The sequence below is a fragment of the Anneissia japonica genome, unplaced genomic scaffold (assembly GCF_011630105.1).
Source record: "Anneissia japonica isolate Jap-2015-1 unplaced genomic scaffold, ASM1163010v1 scaffold287709_len1912824_cov184, whole genome shotgun sequence".
NCBI lineage: Eukaryota > Metazoa > Echinodermata > Crinoidea > Comatulida > Comatulidae > Anneissia > Anneissia japonica.
In genome coordinates this window covers 539,350-560,662 of record NW_022751466.1, presented here as the reverse complement: position 1 = coordinate 560,662, position 21,313 = coordinate 539,350, and the positions used below count along the sequence as shown (strand labels likewise).

General features: G+C 35.3%; 2 protein-coding genes across 4 annotated transcripts in view; one reads left to right on the top strand and one right to left on the bottom strand.

Annotated features, from left to right (window-relative positions):
- Positions 1 to 1,357: 1,357 nt before the first annotated feature.
- Positions 1,358 to 12,548, top strand: LOC117121646 (coiled-coil domain-containing protein 191-like). 2 transcript variants are annotated; one of them, XM_033266887.1, is made up of 14 exons: positions 1,358 to 1,591; positions 3,344 to 3,382; positions 4,012 to 4,153; positions 4,319 to 4,522; positions 5,321 to 5,484; positions 5,954 to 6,373; positions 6,621 to 6,811; positions 7,461 to 7,722; positions 8,354 to 8,859; positions 9,148 to 9,325; positions 9,416 to 9,517; positions 9,631 to 9,927; positions 10,560 to 10,714; positions 10,991 to 12,548. In XM_033266887.1, exons 1-14 carry the CDS (start codon positions 1,523 to 1,525, stop codon positions 11,121 to 11,123), a joined length of 2,862 nt encoding a protein of 953 aa, XP_033122778.1. In that variant the 5' UTR covers positions 1,358 to 1,522; the 3' UTR covers positions 11,124 to 12,548. The 2 variants fall into 2 exon arrangements, with proteins under 2 accessions (XP_033122778.1, XP_033122779.1); XM_033266888.1 differs by lacking the exon at positions 3,344 to 3,382.
- The window catches only part of LOC117121647 (hemicentin-2-like), a 27,006-nt gene continuing 17,807 nt past the window's right edge, over positions 12,115 to 21,313 (bottom strand). For both annotated transcript variants that reach the window (XM_033266889.1, XM_033266890.1), the window contains exons 10-17: positions 20,537 to 20,717; positions 19,396 to 19,544; positions 18,592 to 18,743; positions 18,283 to 18,400; positions 17,779 to 17,948; positions 16,231 to 16,354; positions 15,489 to 15,623; positions 12,115 to 15,114 (exon numbers count right to left, since the gene is read on the bottom strand). In XM_033266889.1, the coding sequence (XP_033122780.1) occupies positions 14,705 to 15,114; positions 15,489 to 15,623; positions 16,231 to 16,354; positions 17,779 to 17,948; positions 18,283 to 18,400; positions 18,592 to 18,743; positions 19,396 to 19,544; positions 20,537 to 20,717 (1,439 nt within the window). In that variant the 3' untranslated portion in view covers positions 12,115 to 14,704. The remainder of the gene's footprint in view (positions 15,115 to 15,488; positions 15,624 to 16,230; positions 16,355 to 17,778; positions 17,949 to 18,282; positions 18,401 to 18,591; positions 18,744 to 19,395; positions 19,545 to 20,536; positions 20,718 to 21,313) is intronic.

Below are 21,313 nucleotides of genomic sequence, written 5' to 3'. Positions count from 1 at the left end.
AACGCAGTAGGCCTACAGTAATAAATAATATATTAACAAGATTAGTAAGTAAAATTATAAACACTAGGCCTATACAATATCTAATGATGATATCCGAAAGCGTGCTTTTAAAAATATAATTGATATGTATGATGTAGTTGTCCAACGTGATTGTGGTTGGCAGTATATTTGATCATTCATAATAGGCCTAAATTAAAAAAATAAATAAATATAAAACGCGAATATAGGCTATTTCAATTTTTTTTAAATGGTTAGACAGAAATTCCATGGTTGAAAATGTCTTCAGGAGTACTCCAATCTTGTGCGGTTTAAGCAATATTAACGGCATTAATTCTGGAAAGAAGCCTCCTCGTTTGGAAAAGTAATCTTTGAAAATAAGCCCATCCTTAGTTTACTGATGATGCTCAGTAGTAGTAGAGGGCAGCATGGCCTGGTTCACTGCAGAGCCATATATATAAAGAGTTGCGACATTCCGCTCCTTGGTTTACGAAAGTCACGTGGTACACACCGTCCATTTTGTTTCATAATCTTCCCGATGAACACATGCAAAGTATATGTGTTACGTACATTGCATATTAATTTCACACACTTAATTGGGTTTACAATTATATTTTATAATTAACATCACTTAGTATGGACAGCGTATAAGAATTCATATGTAATCGAATATTTGCGCGCGTGCGTACTCGCGCAAATTCCGTGCTCGCGTAAATGATTGAAATTAAAATTAGAATTGTTTTCAATTATCGTTAATTCGTCACATTTTAATCAATGAAGACCCAACCTATTTTATTTAATGGTAATCTTTTCTTTGGTTTTAATTGTTTTTAATAGTTATATATTAAATATGTTTTAATAGTTATATATTAAATATGTTTTTAATAGTTATATATTAAATATATATATATATATATATATATTTATTTATTTCTTAATTACATAAATTTAAATCATTTATCAGTTGCATTATTACACTGTTTACGTTCATCATTAAAATTTTATTTTTATTTTCTCATTCGCCTAGATGCGTTCGGAAAAATATTTAAGCTAAATAAGAAAAAAAAAANNNNAGAAGAAATGATGATGTAAGAAACCTGTCTCTTATACACATCTAGACTAAATGTATTATACAATATTATACACAGGAACGCACATCATGTTAGACACAGAACGCGCATCGCGTATGAAACAAAATGGCTTCTAAATTCTCAATGTCGCAACTCTTTCTATCTATGGCTCTGGTTCACTGGTTCACTGGTAAAATCATAGAGGTATAATAAGAATATAATGTTTAATAGCTCTATGGGTAAAATACAATTTCTGAAACATGACGTAAAACTTGCGCATGCGTAAAGAGAATAACAGCATGAATCGTCGACTGGCCGCCGCGGCTGCATGCCTACCGCCGCCGCCGTACCACTGACTGACCTCCCATAAGCAAAGCTATAAGTTCGCTAGCAACGAGAGACGCTTTTCCTACTTGGACGTTGTTGCTGATGTTGATATTTTAGTGTCGCTTCAAATGTCGAGCTCAAATTCTGAGATTTACAAGTGGAAGAGATGGTCAAGAACACCTTCTTCTCTTTCTAAAGTATGTTCATTATATTTCTGTAGGCCTAGCCTAGAATATGCCTACTACTAGGCCTATCTAGCTAGGTCTACTCTTCTAGTCCAAGACTTGGACCAAGTCTAGCCTACCTTGGCCTGTCTAGCCTAGCCTCTAGGTAGCCTAGGCCTAGTTTTATGATGACCCTCTAGGCCTAGCTCGGCCTACATAGTTATAGGCCTGAACTAGCCACATTTGGTCAATCCGTACCCACGTCATTTTGGTCAACCCGTACCCAAAATATATTTGTATCTGTACGATCTTGTGCGGTCTGTTGTAAGATTGTCGTTGCCGCTATATTATTAAAGGTAAGTTTTCTCTCTGGGCATTTTTTTTATCTTTTCTCATAATTTTCAATTTTATTTTCATTAATTTTCTCTGGTTTTAATTTTTTCTTTCTCTTTTCTTTTGTCTTTGGGTCTATTCTTTATTTCTTTATTATATATTTAGTTATTTTATATATACATAGTATATATATAATAATAATATAAAATAATATAATTTAAAATTATAACTTCCTAACCGTACATAGGCCTAACAATAATAATCTAAAATTTTAACTTCTTAATTATACATAGGCCTAACAATAATAATCTAAAATTATAACTTCTTAACTATATGTAGCGTGGGATATAATAAATTAATTAAACTTTTGTATTTGATTTTTTATTCTCAATCCTCAACCAACAGAGAGAGAAACATCCACTAACAGGTTGGAGAAAAAATATACAAAGTAACACAATGGTACAAGTACATTAAACTGTCTTCATAATTATTCAGCGAGGATGAACTTCATAAAAAAAATATAAATTTCAACAGAACAAAATGTAATATTTTTAAATATACCTCATTGTTATGTCAACTCGGCCAAAGTGGAAACATGTATTTAAAGTTTTTAGTGCGGTACAAGATTACAATCAAATATATACAGTATTATGATATATAATTTGAACTTGGGGCCGAGTTGACTGCTTTGGGCCGAGTTGACATTGAGCTGAGTTGACATTGAGCTGAGTTGACTTGGTGCTGATTTGACTTGGTGCCGTGTTGACTTGCGGCCGAGTTGACTTAGGGCCTAGTTGACTTGGGGCCAAGTTGACTTGGGGACAAGTTGTCCTGCTTCCCTAGGGCTATATGGCTAGGCCCTATGTGAGCTGAAGAAGTCAATTATCGGGCCGAGTGGACTTGGGGCTGAGTTGACTTGGGGCCGTGTTGACTTGGGCCGAGTTGACTTGTGGCCGAGTTGACTGGGACCAGTTGACTTGGGGACAAGTTGTCTTGCTTCCCTAGGGCTATATGGCTAGGCCCTATGTGAGCTGAAGAAGTCAATTATCGGACTGAGTTGACTTGGGATGGGGNNNGGGATGGGGGGGGGGGGCTGAGTTGACTTGGGGCCAAGTTGACTGGGGACAAATTGTCCTGCTTCCATAGGGCTATATGGCTAGGCCCTACGTGAGTTGAAGAAGTCAATTATCGTCTACGTTTTGGCAGATATGCTACTGTATGGGATGGATTGACTACGAGAATAGTGACATACCACATTAGTTTCCATTTTCTTAAGCTTGCGAAACCTCCCTATAAAAGGATGTTTATTCCTTTCCTTCTCAGCTGATTTTGTAATTTGCATGCCTGTATAGGCCTATCATAGGCCCCTTGGCATATGAGCCTATGTATGATTTAGGTGCTCAACTTTATTATTAGGAACTTGCTTGATTTTAAGCCTTTTTTCTGTTGTAGGTCCCAACTCCAGAAAATGATATTCAACACTGGATAAAGGTAGGATGCAGATTTTGTTCTGTGTCTCATGTCTGGGCATAATTCTGTCTCTACTGCACAACATCAGCAATTCAAAATCAGTGTGCTCTGGTCCAATGCAGAAAATAACAACTAACATACTTCTGTGACCCTTGATGTTCATGTGTATAAAACAACATAATACACAATCAGACTTGGTTCATATGGAGGTGTAATAACTTAATGGTTTATACCACCAACCAGTCTCATTTTATTCATTAAAACACTACATTAAAAGTGGCAATAAAGTTATAATTCCATGCCTTTTAAATGGATTGTCACTTTTAAAGTAGTATTACATCACATAAAATGTCTACACTTTCAACCAATAACAGCATTCATTGCAACAAAATATTAAAGGTTATAATAAAATTGAAGATACAGGTATTTGCAATACAGTTATTTCAATGTGATTGTCATGAGCTTTTAATGTTTCAATATCTACTTGGACACCTGCCATTTCACACGTGTGCTTTTTGCACCCAAGTGGCTCCTGGAAATAGACTATGCTGCTTCATTTATTTTGGACCATCACTACACTAAAATACAGATCTTGATTTTTATCCATTTACTGAGATTTAAAAAATGTTGTTGCTTAATTTTCTTTGTAGAAAGTTGAAGCAGCTTCCGATCAAGCTACTGCTATCACATTTGGGAGAAGTCCGTCTCAAAAGTATCCAATCAGAGATGGTTATAATGATGCCATGGAAACTATAGCTGCTTTACAGGATAATAATGAGGCACAGAATGAAGGTAATAAATGATAGTCACCTGATTTCATCATGACCATATTTCAGATTTTTTTGTCAAATAAAATTTGATAGTCTGGACAGGGCTCTAAAATCTGTACTATTGAAGCAATAATGGCCTCTAACTATAATGAAGTCTACAACTTGTTTCTCTGTTTTCAAATTTCAGCACAAGATCTCTTAAATCAGTGGATGGTGGAACAGTTGAAGATAGACGACTCAGATTTAAGATTTGATGATGAAGATGATGATTTGTTAATGAGAAGAAATGATGATGTAAGAAACGCTGAGAAAAGTGACTTAGAGACAATACTGGATATTGATTTCGGAGAATCTAACTTTCTGGATCCATATAACGGGATAAAGTCTGAAGGTATAGTAATTTAAGCTTTGGTTGTTATTGTGTAGAAATTACATACTGTTTACAGTGCAGTTGTACCATTCATTTTACAACACAATGCAGGCTCTATACAAAATAATAAACTAATGGTCAACATATAGAGTGCATATTGTAGACACCTCTATGCACCTATCATTATTATCCCTGGTCATTGGATCAAGCACATACTCAGGTCCCTGGGGAGAATTCCATAATGTTGCAGCTGTAATCAGTGCATGTTTGTGATTGAACCTACCAGGTACCCACTTGTACTCCTGGGTTGGGAGAGACAACCGTAGTTATGTGCCTTACAGAAGGACACAAGCGAAATGCACAGTGATTGAACCTCTGACATTAATGTTATTAAGTTACTTAAATGGTAATTGTAGTATATTTGTAGAGCGCAATCCACAATAAGATCGTCTCAAGCCGCTTACAGTATTCAGACCATGAATCAGAATGTAGAAAAAGAAAAAAATAAATAAATAAACAGCTGTTCTGGTAATGAAATGAGACGACGGTTAAAAAAAAGCATATCAAATCAACCGCGGGCATGAAAAGCGCTCTCCCGACGTGGAAATGCCATTGTCACCAAAAGAATGTACGTGCAGGTACCCCGCCGTCAGTATCCTGGGCTTCCATAGCTTCCACCTAGGATAAGTCTTGGTTCGATTGCCGTGCACTGCTAAGGTCGCAATGCCAGCTCAAGTAAGGAAGCCTTAATTAAGACAAGTTATGTATTATCTGACTTTGATTACATTATTTAAATAGTGTCTTTTACTTTTTGATCAGATGTCTATAATGAAATTGACAGCAGAAATGACAGTGAAACTGTTCAAGGGATTCTAGAGGGTATGCTGAATCAAGAATTTGTTGACAATTCTTTTAAGCAGAACCTTGGACTGCAAAAGAAACACAAAGATCCAAAGATGACGATGGAAGCACGACAAAATCAGGTAACAAAATAGTATTTATAAGATGTAGCCAGTGTTGGCTCCAGAAATTGGCTGACAGGGGGTTTGACATGTTTGGCAAAGCCTTGGTCAAGTTTCCGGAATGAAAATACCTGGTACTGTAGGGTTCACATGGAGAGTTGTTATGGCTTAGTAATGGCCCAAAATTGTGCTTCTAGACGACAGTATTAGGGATTTAAATAATAGGCAACCATAATAATAGGCTAATTATAAGGCATTGGATGACATGGTCCAGGTCTGTCCGATGGTCAGGACACGTTAGAGCCCCTGTATGTAGGGCATGGGCAGAAAAGGAACCAAGAATTACATAATGATGTAGCTAGACTGTTAAGGTAAAGGCCAACTTGAGCAGCACACTCATTTTCCCCAAAACAATGTTTTCCAATCTAATTGTGAAATTTGAGTTTTTTACAATATATCTTTATTGTTCTGAATCTCCTAACTGTAAAAGGTCAAAGCCAATCGCCTGAAAAGACAACAAGAGAGAGAAGAAAAGCTCAGGACATTGAAAGCAAAGAAAGATGCACAATTCCAAGCAAAACAGATGGTACTAAAAGAAGAAAAAGAAAAGGTGATAAAATCAAAGAAAGAAGAGAAGCTCATACAACAGGAAATGACTCGAATTAGAAAACAAATGTTGGAACAAAGACGTCTAGAAGAGGAGTCTAAACTAGAACAAAAACGATTGGAAGAAGAGGCTAAAATGAAAGAAAGGCAGAGAGAAGATAGACAAGAAGCAGTAAGAGAAGAAGCTATACAACAACTGAAAAAAGAAGAGGAGGAAAACAGAAGGAGAATGGAAGAAGAAAAGAGAGAACTTTTAAGAAATGTTCACAATCTGAAAGTAGAAAAGAGGAAAGAAGAACTAAAGGTGAATTTTGATTCCTATATACAATTCATTTCTACAATCCATTATTTTCTTAATTTATATTCTCGCATATACAATAGTTAATGCAGTAGAGTTTGTTTGATCTTTAATTACTACAAACACATTTTTAGAAATGTAACTTCCAAAAAAAAAAAAAGCATTCAACATATGAACATCTCCAAATTTTAAATTGCAGCCATCGAAAAACATAATTCTCTCAAATTAAAAACAGGTATTAACCTCTTTATAGATACTTAAACAACATTTCTCAGCCTGGTACAAATTGACACTGAATAATCGGTTGAAGATAGGCAAGGCACGTGCGGTGGCAGACTGGAGGTGCATGTTGCGCGCATGGAATGCTTGGAGGGCATATGTTCATGCAGCCCGTGCAGAGCGAGAGATGAAAGAAACTGAGCATCACATCAAAGAAAATCACAGGTCAGCCATTTATGTAATGGGAATTTTTAGTTTATTTTTTCATTTAACAGTAAGTACCCGGTTGCCACTTATTTGATGGGATAAGCTAATGATCTGCAGTGGCCTATCTAGGATTTTTGAAATGGGGCTGAAGAGCAATGGTAAAGTGGTTGCGGGGGCGGGGGGCCCTCAATGATTAGTGAGAGGGTGCCAGGTCGCAATATAAGGTGATTTTTTTTAACTGCCTGAGCTTGATTTTTCGTTTCGGACATATCCAAAGGTGTGGCGTGAGCTTTCTTTGGCGTGTGCACACCTAGATTTGCCACTGGGCTAATTGGATGGAGTTTTATTCATTATTAATAAAATAGTCCTGGTTTTAAATGATTTGATCTCAGAAACCTGGTATTGGGTGACTTCATATAACTTTATGTTTACACATAAGAGACTGAAAGTATGTTAGAGAAAAGAACATGGACAGGTATTTGAGATATAATTGAACAGGTTCCTAACCAGAAAAATTGGTGTATGCACTATTGCCAATCCTGAAAATCATTTGACATAATAATGAGTTTCAAAAGCAATGCTTGTATGGATCCTATGAATGATTTACCGTATTGGCATACTGTTTTAATTATAATCACTAGATTCTTTTTATTCTGCGTTCTTACAGAAAGAGAATCTCAGCAGAAAAGCACCGTCGGTGTCACCTTCTAAGGAAGCACTTTGTAGCATGGCACAGCTGGACTCAAGCAGAACTGCAATCAAGAGAATTATTTAAGGACAAAAACATGACACGTAATAAGATGGCCTTGTTTTTAGAAGCTGCTGCCTCTGGCAAGCTATGGAGCAATAGAGAACAAGAGCATGGTATTCAAGAGGACACTAGACATAAGGGAGTCTTTGGTAGCACTGACTCAAACAATAAACACATTGTAAGATATTCCATCAATTTAAAAACATATATTTAGATTATAACTTGCTTATTTTAGAAATAGAGATACTATATTTCATTAAACTCACTTGAAAACGCTACACTACCCAAACAAACAAACATGTGTAAATATGAAAATTAGAATAATGCATTTCCCCCTCTCTCTTTTTTTTTTTTATAATAATTATCTTAAAAATTTAAAAAAAATGTGGAATGAACATATTGTGCCATAAAAGTAGAAATTTACATCATGGCAACAATAATAATTGTACAACAATAATATTTCTAAAGTAACTTTTAATTAATAACTATTTCATGTATTATTTATTTATTTGCTTATTAATATTTTTCTTTCATTTTTATCTTGGAGAGTTATTGCAATTGTGTTTCATTTGCCTATTTTGCTTACTCCCTTTTCATTTTCAGTGATGTATACATTGATTTGTTTAATTTCTATAATTATTTCGACTGTATGTTATAATACCTAAGTTATTTTCCTTTAACTGTATGTTGAGTTGATTATGAACTAAATGATTAAAGTGAAATGAAATGAAATATGAATAAATTTATTTAATTTGTATACAATTGTACAACAATTTATGTTTACTGATTTCTAAATATCAATTTTACAGGAAGATATATTTGCTAATGCAGGAAAGAAAAATATGACATCAGTTGCTTCAACAGCCAGATCGGAGATTAGTGAAATAAGGTCAAATGCTTCTGGAGATACCCGTAAGAAAAGAACTGTAGAGAAACCAAGACATGCTTGGCAAGTGACCAGAAAACATACCAAACTTACTAAAAATGAAATTGCTAGTTTACAGGAAGATGAGGGTCTATCAAATTGCAATAATTCAAGTGGGAAAAAGGATATGAGTTTACCAAGATCAAAACAAAATATCAGTTACACTGTTAACAACTTTGAACATCGTTACGCTGCTCAGCAGAAAATCCTCTTGGAACAGCAGAACCAGTTAAAGGAACAACACAGAATGATAGAGGAACTGCAGGCCAAGCATAGACAGAATGCACTACAACAAGAATTACTGGATGTTCAAGTAGTATGCGAGAGAAAATTGGAGCCAAATACAAGTCATGAGCCACCACTTGATTTGCAGATTCCAATCACTGAAAGGTAGTCATCAAACCACATCAATTATTATAAATTTCAGGGTGGATTCATAACTTTATTATTTAATCATCATGTGATGTGATGCTGTGATCAGGGTAGTGCTTCGTGCACCACAGGCCTCTTAGGGCTTCCTCAGTTGCTTAGGGCCCCAGGTGTGTCCAAAGCAGAACCCAAGTGGAAGGCAACATGGTGAGGGGTATTTTTGGATACAGTATTACACTATTTAAGGCAATGTAATATAAAAATTTCAAAAGTTGTACATATGTAATGTTTAATATTCTAATGCCAAAGGTCACAGACAGCATCGACTGCAAGATCTGAGAGCACAGCAACCATTGCAACATCTGCAAGTAGCTCCAGTAGATCAAATGCACCACTACTCAAGGGGATGGAGGAAAGGGCAATGCAAAGAGCAAAACGAAAAGCAGAAATTGACGATCGACGAAGGAAAAGAGAAGAAGAACAATCAGTAAGTTTGGCTTTCATCATAATTATATTGTACTTGGCATATTTAGCAATCGTAGGTGATTTTAATGTTCATTGTATATATTGTTCTTAGGCCAAGCGAAGGGAAGAGGAAGACAGAAGGAAAGCTGAAGAAGAAGCAGAGAAACGGGCACGGATTGAAAAAAGAAGAGAAGAAAAGAGGCTAGCACAACAGGTAATGTTGAATTGATAAATCTACGCCCATACTGCAATGGCTAGCAGAACAGTTAATGTTGCTCGACCATTTGTTGCTCGACCATTATTATACGTTTTCTCGTTTCATTTTAGAAAGAACTTGAGAAACAGGCAAGGTTGAACCAAATTGCTGAGAATAATACACTTGCATCAGAACATTATCGGTTAACTCTCATACGAAATAAAGGATTTAAGCCATGGACCAGGCTTATGCAAATGAGTAATAAGAATCATGAGATAGCAGTGAATCACCATAGCGACCAGATACTAAGGAATTGTTTGATGTCATGGCATCATCATACACAGACTGTCTTGCAAGATAAGAGAGCGTGTGCCGACGAACTGTATGGTATTATTCTTGAGAAACGATACTTCAATTCTTGGAAAAGGGTAAATGATTTATTATTGCTATTGATAATTAATGATTAATGTCTTCACCCTCTCACCGGCCCTTTATAGGTTCTTGAGAGCCACAGGGAACATGTCACTTTCCTTCCCATCCCAGTTTTGACCATAGTTTTTGTACTTATTCACCCAGGTCCCGCATCTGGGCCTTTTTTCAAGCCCCCCCCCCCCCAATCCAGGTTACCTCAACAAAGTGATTTCAATTCAGGGATGATTATATCCAAAAATAAAAAAAACATTTGATGTATTAGCATTACTTAAATAATTTTCTGTAAAATTATCTTCCCCTACTGAAATCATAGTTTTTTTTTATGATAGATAAATCTTGATTAAAATTATGTATCAGCGTTAGAACTTGACTTGCCAATTTTACTCAAGATTTTCAAAGCTTTGTGATGAATTGTTTCAACGATTCACTCAGAGTGCCAACAAAAATCAACAAGTGTACTCTGTTCTTTTGCATAGACTCTTAAATTGGCTGGTAAATTAAGGATTTTATAATAACATGTGTGCAGAGGAGAGATATATCTGTCGGTTGCAAAACAGCACAGCGTGTGCTTTGGTTAATATGCCAACTTGTTCAGTTGATTCAATCAGAAGATGAATTTGTTTTTTAGTATGGCCATTACCAATCCATACAACTGCAGAAGGCTAGACGACACTACAGACAGACACTAGTGATGAAGTTTTTCAATGCATGGTCTGATCACACGTTGCAAGAGAAGTTAGCGATGATAGATAAGGAGACACTTGCCAGACAACACGATCACATGTTAGTATCACGATTTCTTACAGTATTTAAAATTTATAGTGTTTTCTTTTAATGTTTATTAGTTTCAAACGCAAATACTAAAAAACTGTACTTTCAAAAATACAAATACTGTTAAATTGTTAATACGAATTTTGTGATTTTTATTTATTATTGGTTTTTGTTGATTGCTATAAACAGCAATAGTGCTAGCTAGCACTTACTGGTTTGTATATTTTTTTTTATATTTTGGTTATTTTAAAACAAAAATTTACATTTCATTTTGCTTCATCTATACAGTCGTGGTTTAAAGACAGTATTCAATGCTTGGAAGCGTTTTCCTAAACTTTTGAAGACGGAACGTGAACGGGAAAAACGAGTCCTTGAGATGAGGAAGAAGGTTGCTTCATTACTGCCAGATTTTGGTTCCTAGCAGGAAAAGTAAATCACCACTAATTATACCTAAGCCTTGAAATTACCAAATAAGCAAGAAATGAAATATGTATAATTTTTTTATCAGTATACTTGTATTGGAGAGGACTTTTTGCAATACATTAGTGTAGCAGTGGTTGTTCCAGAAATTGTTCACAGGGGTTGAAACCAAGGGCCTTTAGTTTTCGGAGTATTGTCACTGGGGGTCAAGGAGGAATTTTATGTTTTAGGATGGTAAAAATTGTGCTCTTAAACCACAAATCTAAAACTGCAGTCACAATATTTCAGCTGCAGAAGTAGCTGCAAGAGATGGCAGAAACTGGACACACTTCCTACGTCAGGCAGATAGTACAGATAATGCATGATACTAACTGGTATGTAGAGGCGATAGACTGTATGGTCTGTGCTTGAACGATATGGGATTGTACATAAACATGCTTCATGGATAGACATGTAGGCCCTTATAAATGGCAGAGTAATGCAATACTGGTAGTGGTAAATAGTAAAAGTTGCTCTAAGCTTATGGTAGATCTTAATTATTAAAATAGAAAGTATCGTATGTGATCAAATGTGAAGTAATGCAAAGAAAATATAGATTTTTGAACCAGCAGCTTTCACAGTACACTTCAGATCCTCTGCTGAGTTAACCTGTTTTAGAATGGTTGCTCCCAGTGCAGTATAGATGGATTTCTTTGGTGTAAACACCAAGGATAACCCACGCAAGTCTGAAGAAGTCTTATTTGCAGTGATGTCCTGGTGGTGATTGGGCAATACACAAGGAGACAATCACCTACTCTTTTCTGAAGAGTGTACTGCTTTCTTTAACATGCACATGGGCCATCCAAAAGACGGTTGTTCTTGGGTTGTTTAGGCATGCAGACAAAACCACATATTTCAGTCACTCCTAAAGTGTTGTGGCATCTGCTCAACTTGTTTGTTAGCAGTTTATTGAGATTTTCTAAACAATAAGCAAAATATCACAACTGAAAATTCATAATCTCATTCATTTATTTTTCAAAATGGAAGGCAAATATTTACTTCATTGGCAAGCTACTAACATTTTTATAAGATGAATACAGATTACAGTAATCAGTTTTAAATTCACAGAAAGCCGAACACTTGTTGCATCGTGCAATGGTCGTACGACGACTCCAACACGACTCCTTGTGGGCGCTAGATGTCAGCTGCGTTGCGTGTGCACGTTCTGCATAGAATCGTGTCGGCTGATGACATCGGGCGCAGTGAGTCTCTGGCATCTGTCAAAATGACTTCGATCGAAACGATACACTTAATCCAAATAGATAAGGAAAAATTATTGGTGTGCTGTGATATCAATTCCCATAAGGACTTAATTTATCTTGTGCAATATTGTTTATCATGAGAAACCTTTTATGGTTAAAATTTAAATAAAATAAAAAATAACTATTAGTATTGTTATCAATAATTATAGTAATTTTATTATGTTGTACTAAATTTTTCATTCACTGTCTTTCGATATTGCTGAGCATCTGTAGAGTGTATAATAGTCTCTTTGCAATTTGCATGTGTCTTTGAAGAGAAGAAAAGAGAGGAAAAAAAGATAGGTAAAAACCAATTGAATACTGTAATAATATGTTGAAAAATAGGAGAGATAGGCAATACAGAATTTGGTAGGGGGAATGGAGATACCAAGAAAGAATGCTAGATGATTCCTACAAGCCTGTTTTCAATGTTTTAACATTCAAGTTAGGTAAGTCTGAATCTCTTTCCACACTATCAATTTTCATTTTAAAAAAATGTGACATGGTCATAATGACACCACATCATGACTGTATGGGCATACAACAGTTTTTTGTCAAGGAAAATTTGATAGTCTGGATAGAGCATGAAGATGTAGAACTGAAAAGTTTAGGAAAATTGAAATAGCAAGGAATGGGGGAATGAATGTATCCAGGAAGAATGCCAGAGAATTGGAGCTATGACTTAACAGTTTAGTATGGTATTTCCATATTTCACGATAGAGACAAATATTTACATTAGTCCAAAAACACAACTTATCTACATTTGGAAAAAGTACTGTACCAACAGTTCACAATCATTTAAACTTTGCATAATCCATTCTTTACACTACTGAATGTGTACGTCCAGCACACACACTCAACAAATATTTTAATAGCAACATATTTACAACATTAATTAAAAACATCAAATATAATTTTTGACCATCAATGTTTTTTCAATTAGTGCCAAAAAAGTACCATTGTCATTCATTGTGTGTATTTTTCACCATTTTAAACAAAGATAATCCATCTAGCATGGCTGGTTGAAGCTTTGGTAACCAAGTCTCTTTATGAGTGGGCAAAAATATAATTCTCTTGCCAAAGAATGGTGACGTGGAAATCAGAATCGGTCAGTCAGGGTTTTTTTTTTCCAGGTAAATATTTTTTTCTTAAATAGCACAGCAGTAAATAGCATATACAGTAATTACAAGATAAAAAAGAGGAGGCGAAGAAAACGTTGGAAGGACCAACTTCATGAGGCGGTCAGTAAGACTATACATAATGAGCATTGTTCAGGACAGACGGAAGAGTTTCAGGATGAGGCCATTGTCCAGCAGTAGCCTGAATGAATTGCAACGTTTACTGTATCCAGTCTTTTATTTTCGTATGTAGCACACACTTTATTCAAAAATAGAATACAAGGCCCACATGGCCCAACATGTAACACATGCCTGGCAACCACAAGTACCACATCAAGTATACCATCACCAAACCTTTCATTATTTTTAATTGTTTGTTAGTTTATTTGTTTATTAGTGTAGTTTGTTTATTATCCAGTCTATTAGAGGTACAGTACATATTTACTAGGGCCATATTTCAAAAATATCTGATAGTATATAATTTCATTACTATAGAATTATATATTTTGTCTGTATTCAAGTTAAATCATGATAACACTATTTATACAATTATAGTAAACACTATCATGCTGAATTCAAACATGCGAGTAGATCAAAACAAATGGATGACTTTTTTCATTTTCTCATTTAGGTGTCATTGAATTGAAATATTATGCAGTAGGTGATCAATATATTTTTACATTAATGGATACCGAAGTCATACTGTAAGTAAAATATACAATTAAAGTTGAAATTAATACTCTTCACATACATTTAAACAATGAGCCTAAAATACTTCAATGTTTTTAAAAGGCCAACATTCTAGCTTTAAATAACAGAGAGCTTTCGGTTTGCTACGATATAGAATGATAGAATGTAATTTTAATTTAACTGTGCATGTCTGAACGTTATTATAAATTGGTGCATCAGCGTTTGTGACATCTTTACGTATGCGTCATAAAACATCAAAATTGATACAAAGTCAAATGTAGAGCCTGCGCGACTACAGTCAGGGATGAGTGAATACGTTCTAAGTTCTCGTACTATGTTCTCAATCGAAAGCTCCCTAATAAATTTGACACCTTAACCATGAACTTTAGCCCTGTGATTACCATTTTACAAACCAAATTGTGTAGGTGACACTGACCGACTGACCCTGACTTCCAGAGGTCACCATACTTGGGCAACACATCATTTTTTTTGCCTTATGATGAATCTTCATTACTTGCATCAGAGTTACATTCACTTGTATTGTTGCAGTTATTTTCATGGATTTCTGGTTCTTCGAAATGGACTGTCCTTCTTTGTGAATATGAGCATCCTGGTTCAGACGTCTCCTTCTCGTGCAACTCCACCATGATGTTATCTATCCCAACAACTTCCACCTTCTTTTTTGAATGTTTCTTCTCCTTCTGTAAGGAACTCTTCTTTAACTTCTTGTTCTCCTTCAGGTTGGCGTGGGTCTTGGATTGATTAGGTTGTACATCTCGAAGCTCCACTGTTTCCGTGGTTATGGTGTTAGGATCGAACGCTGGGTTTGCATGCTGGTGGGCTTCCTGTAGACTGTGCTGATGCTTTACTAGAATGTGAGTATCTTCACGCAATGCTGCAATACCTTAATAAGACAAAACCCTTATTAGAATTTTGCATACTATGAATTCAACCAATAACGGTAGTCACAAATTGTGACATCATTGCTTATCCCAAACCATTCACTAATTATAAATTAGTGAACAGTTGAACTAATTATTAATTAGTGAACAGTTGGTTTGATCTTTAAATGCTCTCACCGCAATTCAAATCAGTCTTGTAGAAATAGAGATATTTTCTTATTTAACATAGTGCACCAAAAAGTATAAAGTACCGGTATTTTTCATATTTTCAAATTGTTTTCTTATTTTATTCATGCATGTAACATACATTCACTATCACTTTATATTTAAGCGACTTTAGAATGTTTTGAAAAGAACCTATTATTAATTGTCTCACCTGGCATGAAACTTGACTTTCCCTTTCTCTGGTAAAAGTAGAAGAATCCAATGACGACAAGACAAAAAAATACACATAAAATGGTTCCAAGAACGATGAAGCCCTTCGCACTATTCTTATTATGATTACTGGCATCTAAAAGAAAATTAAAACAAAATAACATATGGCCAAATATAGTCAGGCATACAACAAGTCTATTAAATACTGTAATGTGAATTTAAATTTAATTATTTATTTGTTAAGACTGCTTGGGCATTTCATTCTCATCCATATTACCTATTTCTAGCTTCCTGCATAATAGATTCCGTAATAATTTATATCATTTGCACACATAGAATGCATTGCATAGAAATTCTTTTGTCAGCCATGAAATATATCCTTATATAGTTTGCCCTCCAATTTAAGACTACTTGAAATTTGGGGAGCTTTCTGGTTTTGGTCTCTACTAGGATGGACAGCTTTGTGTTAAATACATTGAAAAGTTATCTAAATTTAGAAGGATCTCAGAATTAGAGAAGTGTCCAATTGGAGGGTGCACTCAAAACAATTTAATGCCATACTGCTGCATAAACAATCCACCAAAAAAAAAAACAAAAAAAAAACCACAGGGATGAATCCATGGTCCTGTGCCTTGGAAGGCTATCATATAACCACCAGAATCTATACTACCATACAATAATGTTGTAAATGATGAAATTAATGATATTAATGTAGATGAAAGTTGGCAGCATCAATCTCCTACCTTGTTGTTCCCGCAATGTGATGAAGCTGTGCGTACTAATGACACCGTTACCAAGTTTGTTACTTGCCCAGATGTTCAGTTCATATTTAGAGATTGGTTCCAAATGATTAATCTTATACGTGTGCTGAAAGGTAAATATTTAATTCTTTTTAACGCTCTATGTACATTATTATTAATGACAAAATGCATCTAAATTGAATCTAAAGTCATAGATAAATATGTTGCTGTGGAGAACGCAAAACCTCAAGGGACACGCAACAGATTGTTTTTAATAATGATCCGTTCAGACTACTCTATGTACATAATTATTCAAGACAAACTGCATCTAAACTGAATCTAAAGTCAGGCATCTACTGCACCGGCAATGGTCATCAGCCGACGCGAATCTATGGAGAATGCAAAACCTCAAGGGACATGCAACAGATTGTTTTTAATAATGATCCGTTCAGACTACTCTATGTACATAATTATTAAAGACAAACTGCATCTAAACTGAATCTAAAGTTGGGCACACGCTGTACCAGCAATGGTCATCAGCCGACGAGAATCTATGGAGAACGCAACACCTCAAGGGACACGCAACAGATTGTTTTTAATAATGATCCGTTCAGACTACACTCGGCAATCAGCAGACACCGCCGCATTGTCTAGCACTAAGAGGAGCTGAGTTGGATTTGTTGTACGACGCAGTGAGGTATAGTGGGATGACCTATTTCACCGTGAGCCATCCCAAAATATCATTCTGGAAGTTGCTTTATAGAATTATGTGATGTATTCTTATACAAAATTATAAAATTATAAAGCATGTTTTTTTTTTATATTTAATTACAGTATCTGTAATTAATATTTAATTATACTATCTGTAATTAATTAGCTTTAGAATGGTTTATCAATTGAATTAGTTTCCTCATCCGTATTGTATAAATGAATTTTATTATCACAACTGAGAAAAAAAGCTTTAAACTCCAGTATACATGCACAGTTAAATACATGACTGCACACACACACACACAGTGAAGAGTTGCTTAGCAACCAGTCCAAACATAATGCAAATATTATAAATTCAATTTGAGCTTTATCAGACTTCTCAAGTTAGTAAAATGCATTTCCATATAACTATGTCTTTAAATTTCCATAGTAAATGAACAATTTCTGTAGCACCTAATAATTTGACTTGAGTGCAAGATATAGGTTGCTCAAAATTACAGGTACAGTATAATACCAGCTGTGGAATTTCAAATAAACTGGACAGGATGAAGATTTATGGGTAACTTTTCTTGGGTTTTACAATATCATCAGTAATCTGACAAGTCCGTGTGGTCAATCATTGTCCTGGACGTTAGACAATGTGTAGACCTATATATTTCTGGGTCTAGACTAATGGCACTTTTCTGTAGTGTCTGTCTATTTCCGTAGTACATCCATAATTAGGCAAAATTTCCGTAGCAAATATAGATATTCCATAGAACTTAAGTCTGCTTTATTCATAATAGTGCACATTTAATGTGCAATATTGCACCAACAACTTAATTTGGAGGTATACTATACCTGTGTAGCTTTTGAGACATCCCTCATTATTCTCCAGCCTCCTTCATCCACTTTGCGATACTCAAGACTCACACTGCCAATTGGGTAGCCACCGTTATCCTGCACTTGCCAAAAAATCTTAGCCGACATATGTCCGGGGATAATCGTCACATTTAATATCCCTGGTGTTGCTATTCAGACAAAATAAAAAAACTTGTATGTTTTTATCAACATTGAATCATTATTGTTATTGAATCATTTTTATTATCATTGAATTACATTATCATTGAATCATTATTATCATTGAATCCTAATTATCATCATCATTATCACTGAATCAATATTATCATTGAATCGTTTTTATTATCATTCAATCACATTATCATTGAATCATTACCATCATCATTGAATCCTTATTATCATCATTATTAACATTGAATCAATATTATCATCATTGAATCATTATGAAGGCAAACAAATTTGAAGTTGAGTAATGTACCACAGATCCCAGTTGGTCAGACTTACTTCGCACATGAACACGACATTCTCTGGTACCCTGACTCTGCATATTAGATGCAAAGCATGAATACGTTGCACTGTCGGAGGCATGCAGATGCGTCAGAGTTAGTTTACCGCCCTCAATCTGAAACAATCAGAGAAAACCATGGATATGTTGCACTTTTTTAGATATGTAGATGTACTGAAGTTAGTTTAATACCCTCCTAAACAAATCACTACTACACAAAGACACAGATAGCCACAATGACAGTTATTTTGTGCAGAGGTATCAAGGTCTCCATAATATTTCATGTGACTTCTGTATACAGTATTTACCTTATGTCTTGGACTGCCAGTCATATCAGTCCCATCTCTGAACCACTTGATTTCCGGTGGTGGATTACCTTTGACCTGACACTCTAAGGTCACTGTCCCATGATTGTCTTCTTCAAGTACACTTGGAGGTTCTTTGATAAACACTATTGGCTCTAGGGTAAAATTAAGGACGTTGTGAAATAATTTTTAGATAAAAGCTTGTCAACACAATTGCTTTACTAAACAAACCAATCTCATTCACTTAACATGCAACAGCCAATTTCCCAACTAGTTCCTCATTGTCCCCATCATTGCCACCATTCAGTGTTCTCCATAGGGCAATAAGCTGTAACGGCCCCGTTAAAGCTTCATTCAGAAAACAAGTTTACCGTACAGCTTCATTCAGACAAGATACCATCACCATTTATTTTTTTAAAAAAATTAATAAATAAATGATTTTTTTTTTTTGAGTACCATAGAATACATGTGTAATCAACTAATGATTATTTTTTTTATTGTGCCTAATAATTAATTTTATGGCTTTAAAGCAGGATTAATACAACTGTGGCACTGTGGAATATTATGTGCCCAACGAGGTGTCATTGCGCGTTTTCCCATTACACCTTAAAAAAATCCTGGGGAGAACACTGATCTCAGCTGTCATCTGTGCCAGAAAAATCATTGTCACATCACAACCATCTATTGCCATCACTGCCAATGGTGGCAACGTTAGCGTCGTCGATATTGGCATCTGCATCATGACCATGCATGCCATAATTATGAAAACTACTTTTCATCAATTTTACAGATGTTTATTTTTCTTACCTACGACATTGATAATTGTAGTAGCCTCTAACATGATTGGTACACCAACCTCAGACACTCGACAAGTGTAGATACCACTGTGAGATAATTGTAGATTACGCAGATGCAGTATCTCATTTTCTGTAGATACTGTGCAGGGTCTTTGAACACTGTGGAACAGAATAGCTAACTTTAATTATACACAAAAATATCAGTGACTGCTAGTAAAGCTGAGGACATACTATCAAGTTTTCTTTGACAAAAAATGGTTGTATGTCCATATATAGTCACGATAAGCCTATGTCATGATCTGACCGGTAGTACTTAAACCGTCAGTAGCATAAGCGTTATTACCTGATGGTGACATGGGACACGTCGAAACATGTCGTTCATAAGTTTCATAAAAATATAATTGTTTTTATTCTGTGAGTCAGTGGAAGTTAATACCATATCTTATCCTTTAAATGAGCTATGTAATGTTTTAATTTAGTTATTTAATTGCAATCACATAAATATATTTATAATACATTGAAGGCAAATGGGGAGCCAGCAGACATGGGTTCCATGAACAAGTAGCCCCCACAATACAAAAACAGGATATAACGCGAGAACACGCTTGTGTTTTAAAACAAGGCATTTTACCTATGTTCTCTTTCTAACCAGGTGTATAAATGACTAGCTGGTTTGATGCTGTGTATGGAAGCATGACTAGGTATGCTCCAAAAGAGCAGAGAATGGTTGCACTTTGTGCTGGTTTGACGTCACATTGTATGTTGTCCAATGACCAAGAGTAATGCTCATGGGCTGTTGCTGATCAACATTTAAGCTTGTCTCACACTTTGCAATTTTTTGCTTACAAGCTGCGCTACAACATGCTCAGTCTAAAATTGTCTGGTATGCAGAAGTCAGGGCAAGGTATGAAAGATATTATGTATATGACATGACATTGATAGTAATATGAAAGCTACGTTATTGAAGACCTTTTAACATATTTCAAAAAATTGTAGTCGTAAGTGTCGTACTGTAAGCAAAATCATTGCAAAAAAAAGTTTATTTTATAATGGCGCAATATAATTTTGAATATTTATTATTTTTGTATCAAGTAATATTGTAGTAGTACCGATGCACACTAATCAAAAAATAAGCAAGTTATAATCGCTACCTGTGAATTTTAATTATGGTGCGTAAAATATATTTTTCGTCACACTCTAAAATCCTATGCGACCCCTTGTACCAGCCAATCTTAAACACGTTTGTGTTCCCCTCTACCATACAAGGTATATCTCTTGAGCCTCCAACTAGAATAGTGACATCCTCCGGTGGCTTTACACTGAACCTTATCCCTACAATTCAAGTAAAGATTAGAATATTAATCAATTTAGGTGAAAGATGTAGGCCTATGTTTACATAAAAACCAAAATACAGTATTACTGAGCCATTGAATAGTAATACAGGGACAATAAAATGAACAAATACAAAAACAGCATGAATTACATACATGCTGGATGGATCAGTCTCTTGGGAAGATGTATGGTCAATAAATAAATATTAAGATATTATTATGATAATGGTTGATAACCTCAGCTTTCATTGTAGGAGTGATGTTTTTCTTTACCTGACATGTTTTCCTTTACTCAGTACATTCCTAAATACTTGCAAAAAAAATTGCACGTGATTCAGGTGGCATGGCTCTCATGACCTCCAGATAATAAGCCTGGTGTCATAACTGAGCTTACGCTTGACTTATGAATCACTTTCAAATTTTTTTCACAAGTATTTCGGAATGTACTAAATATTCAGGTCAGGTACTGAAAACATGCATCCTCCAGTCGCCACACTCCCCCCATTGAAATTGTCTGAAGCAAACAAATCGTGCTTAAATATATAACCAGAGCCTTGCAGGCGTCAACGTTCCTATGCATGATACACGACTTTAGAA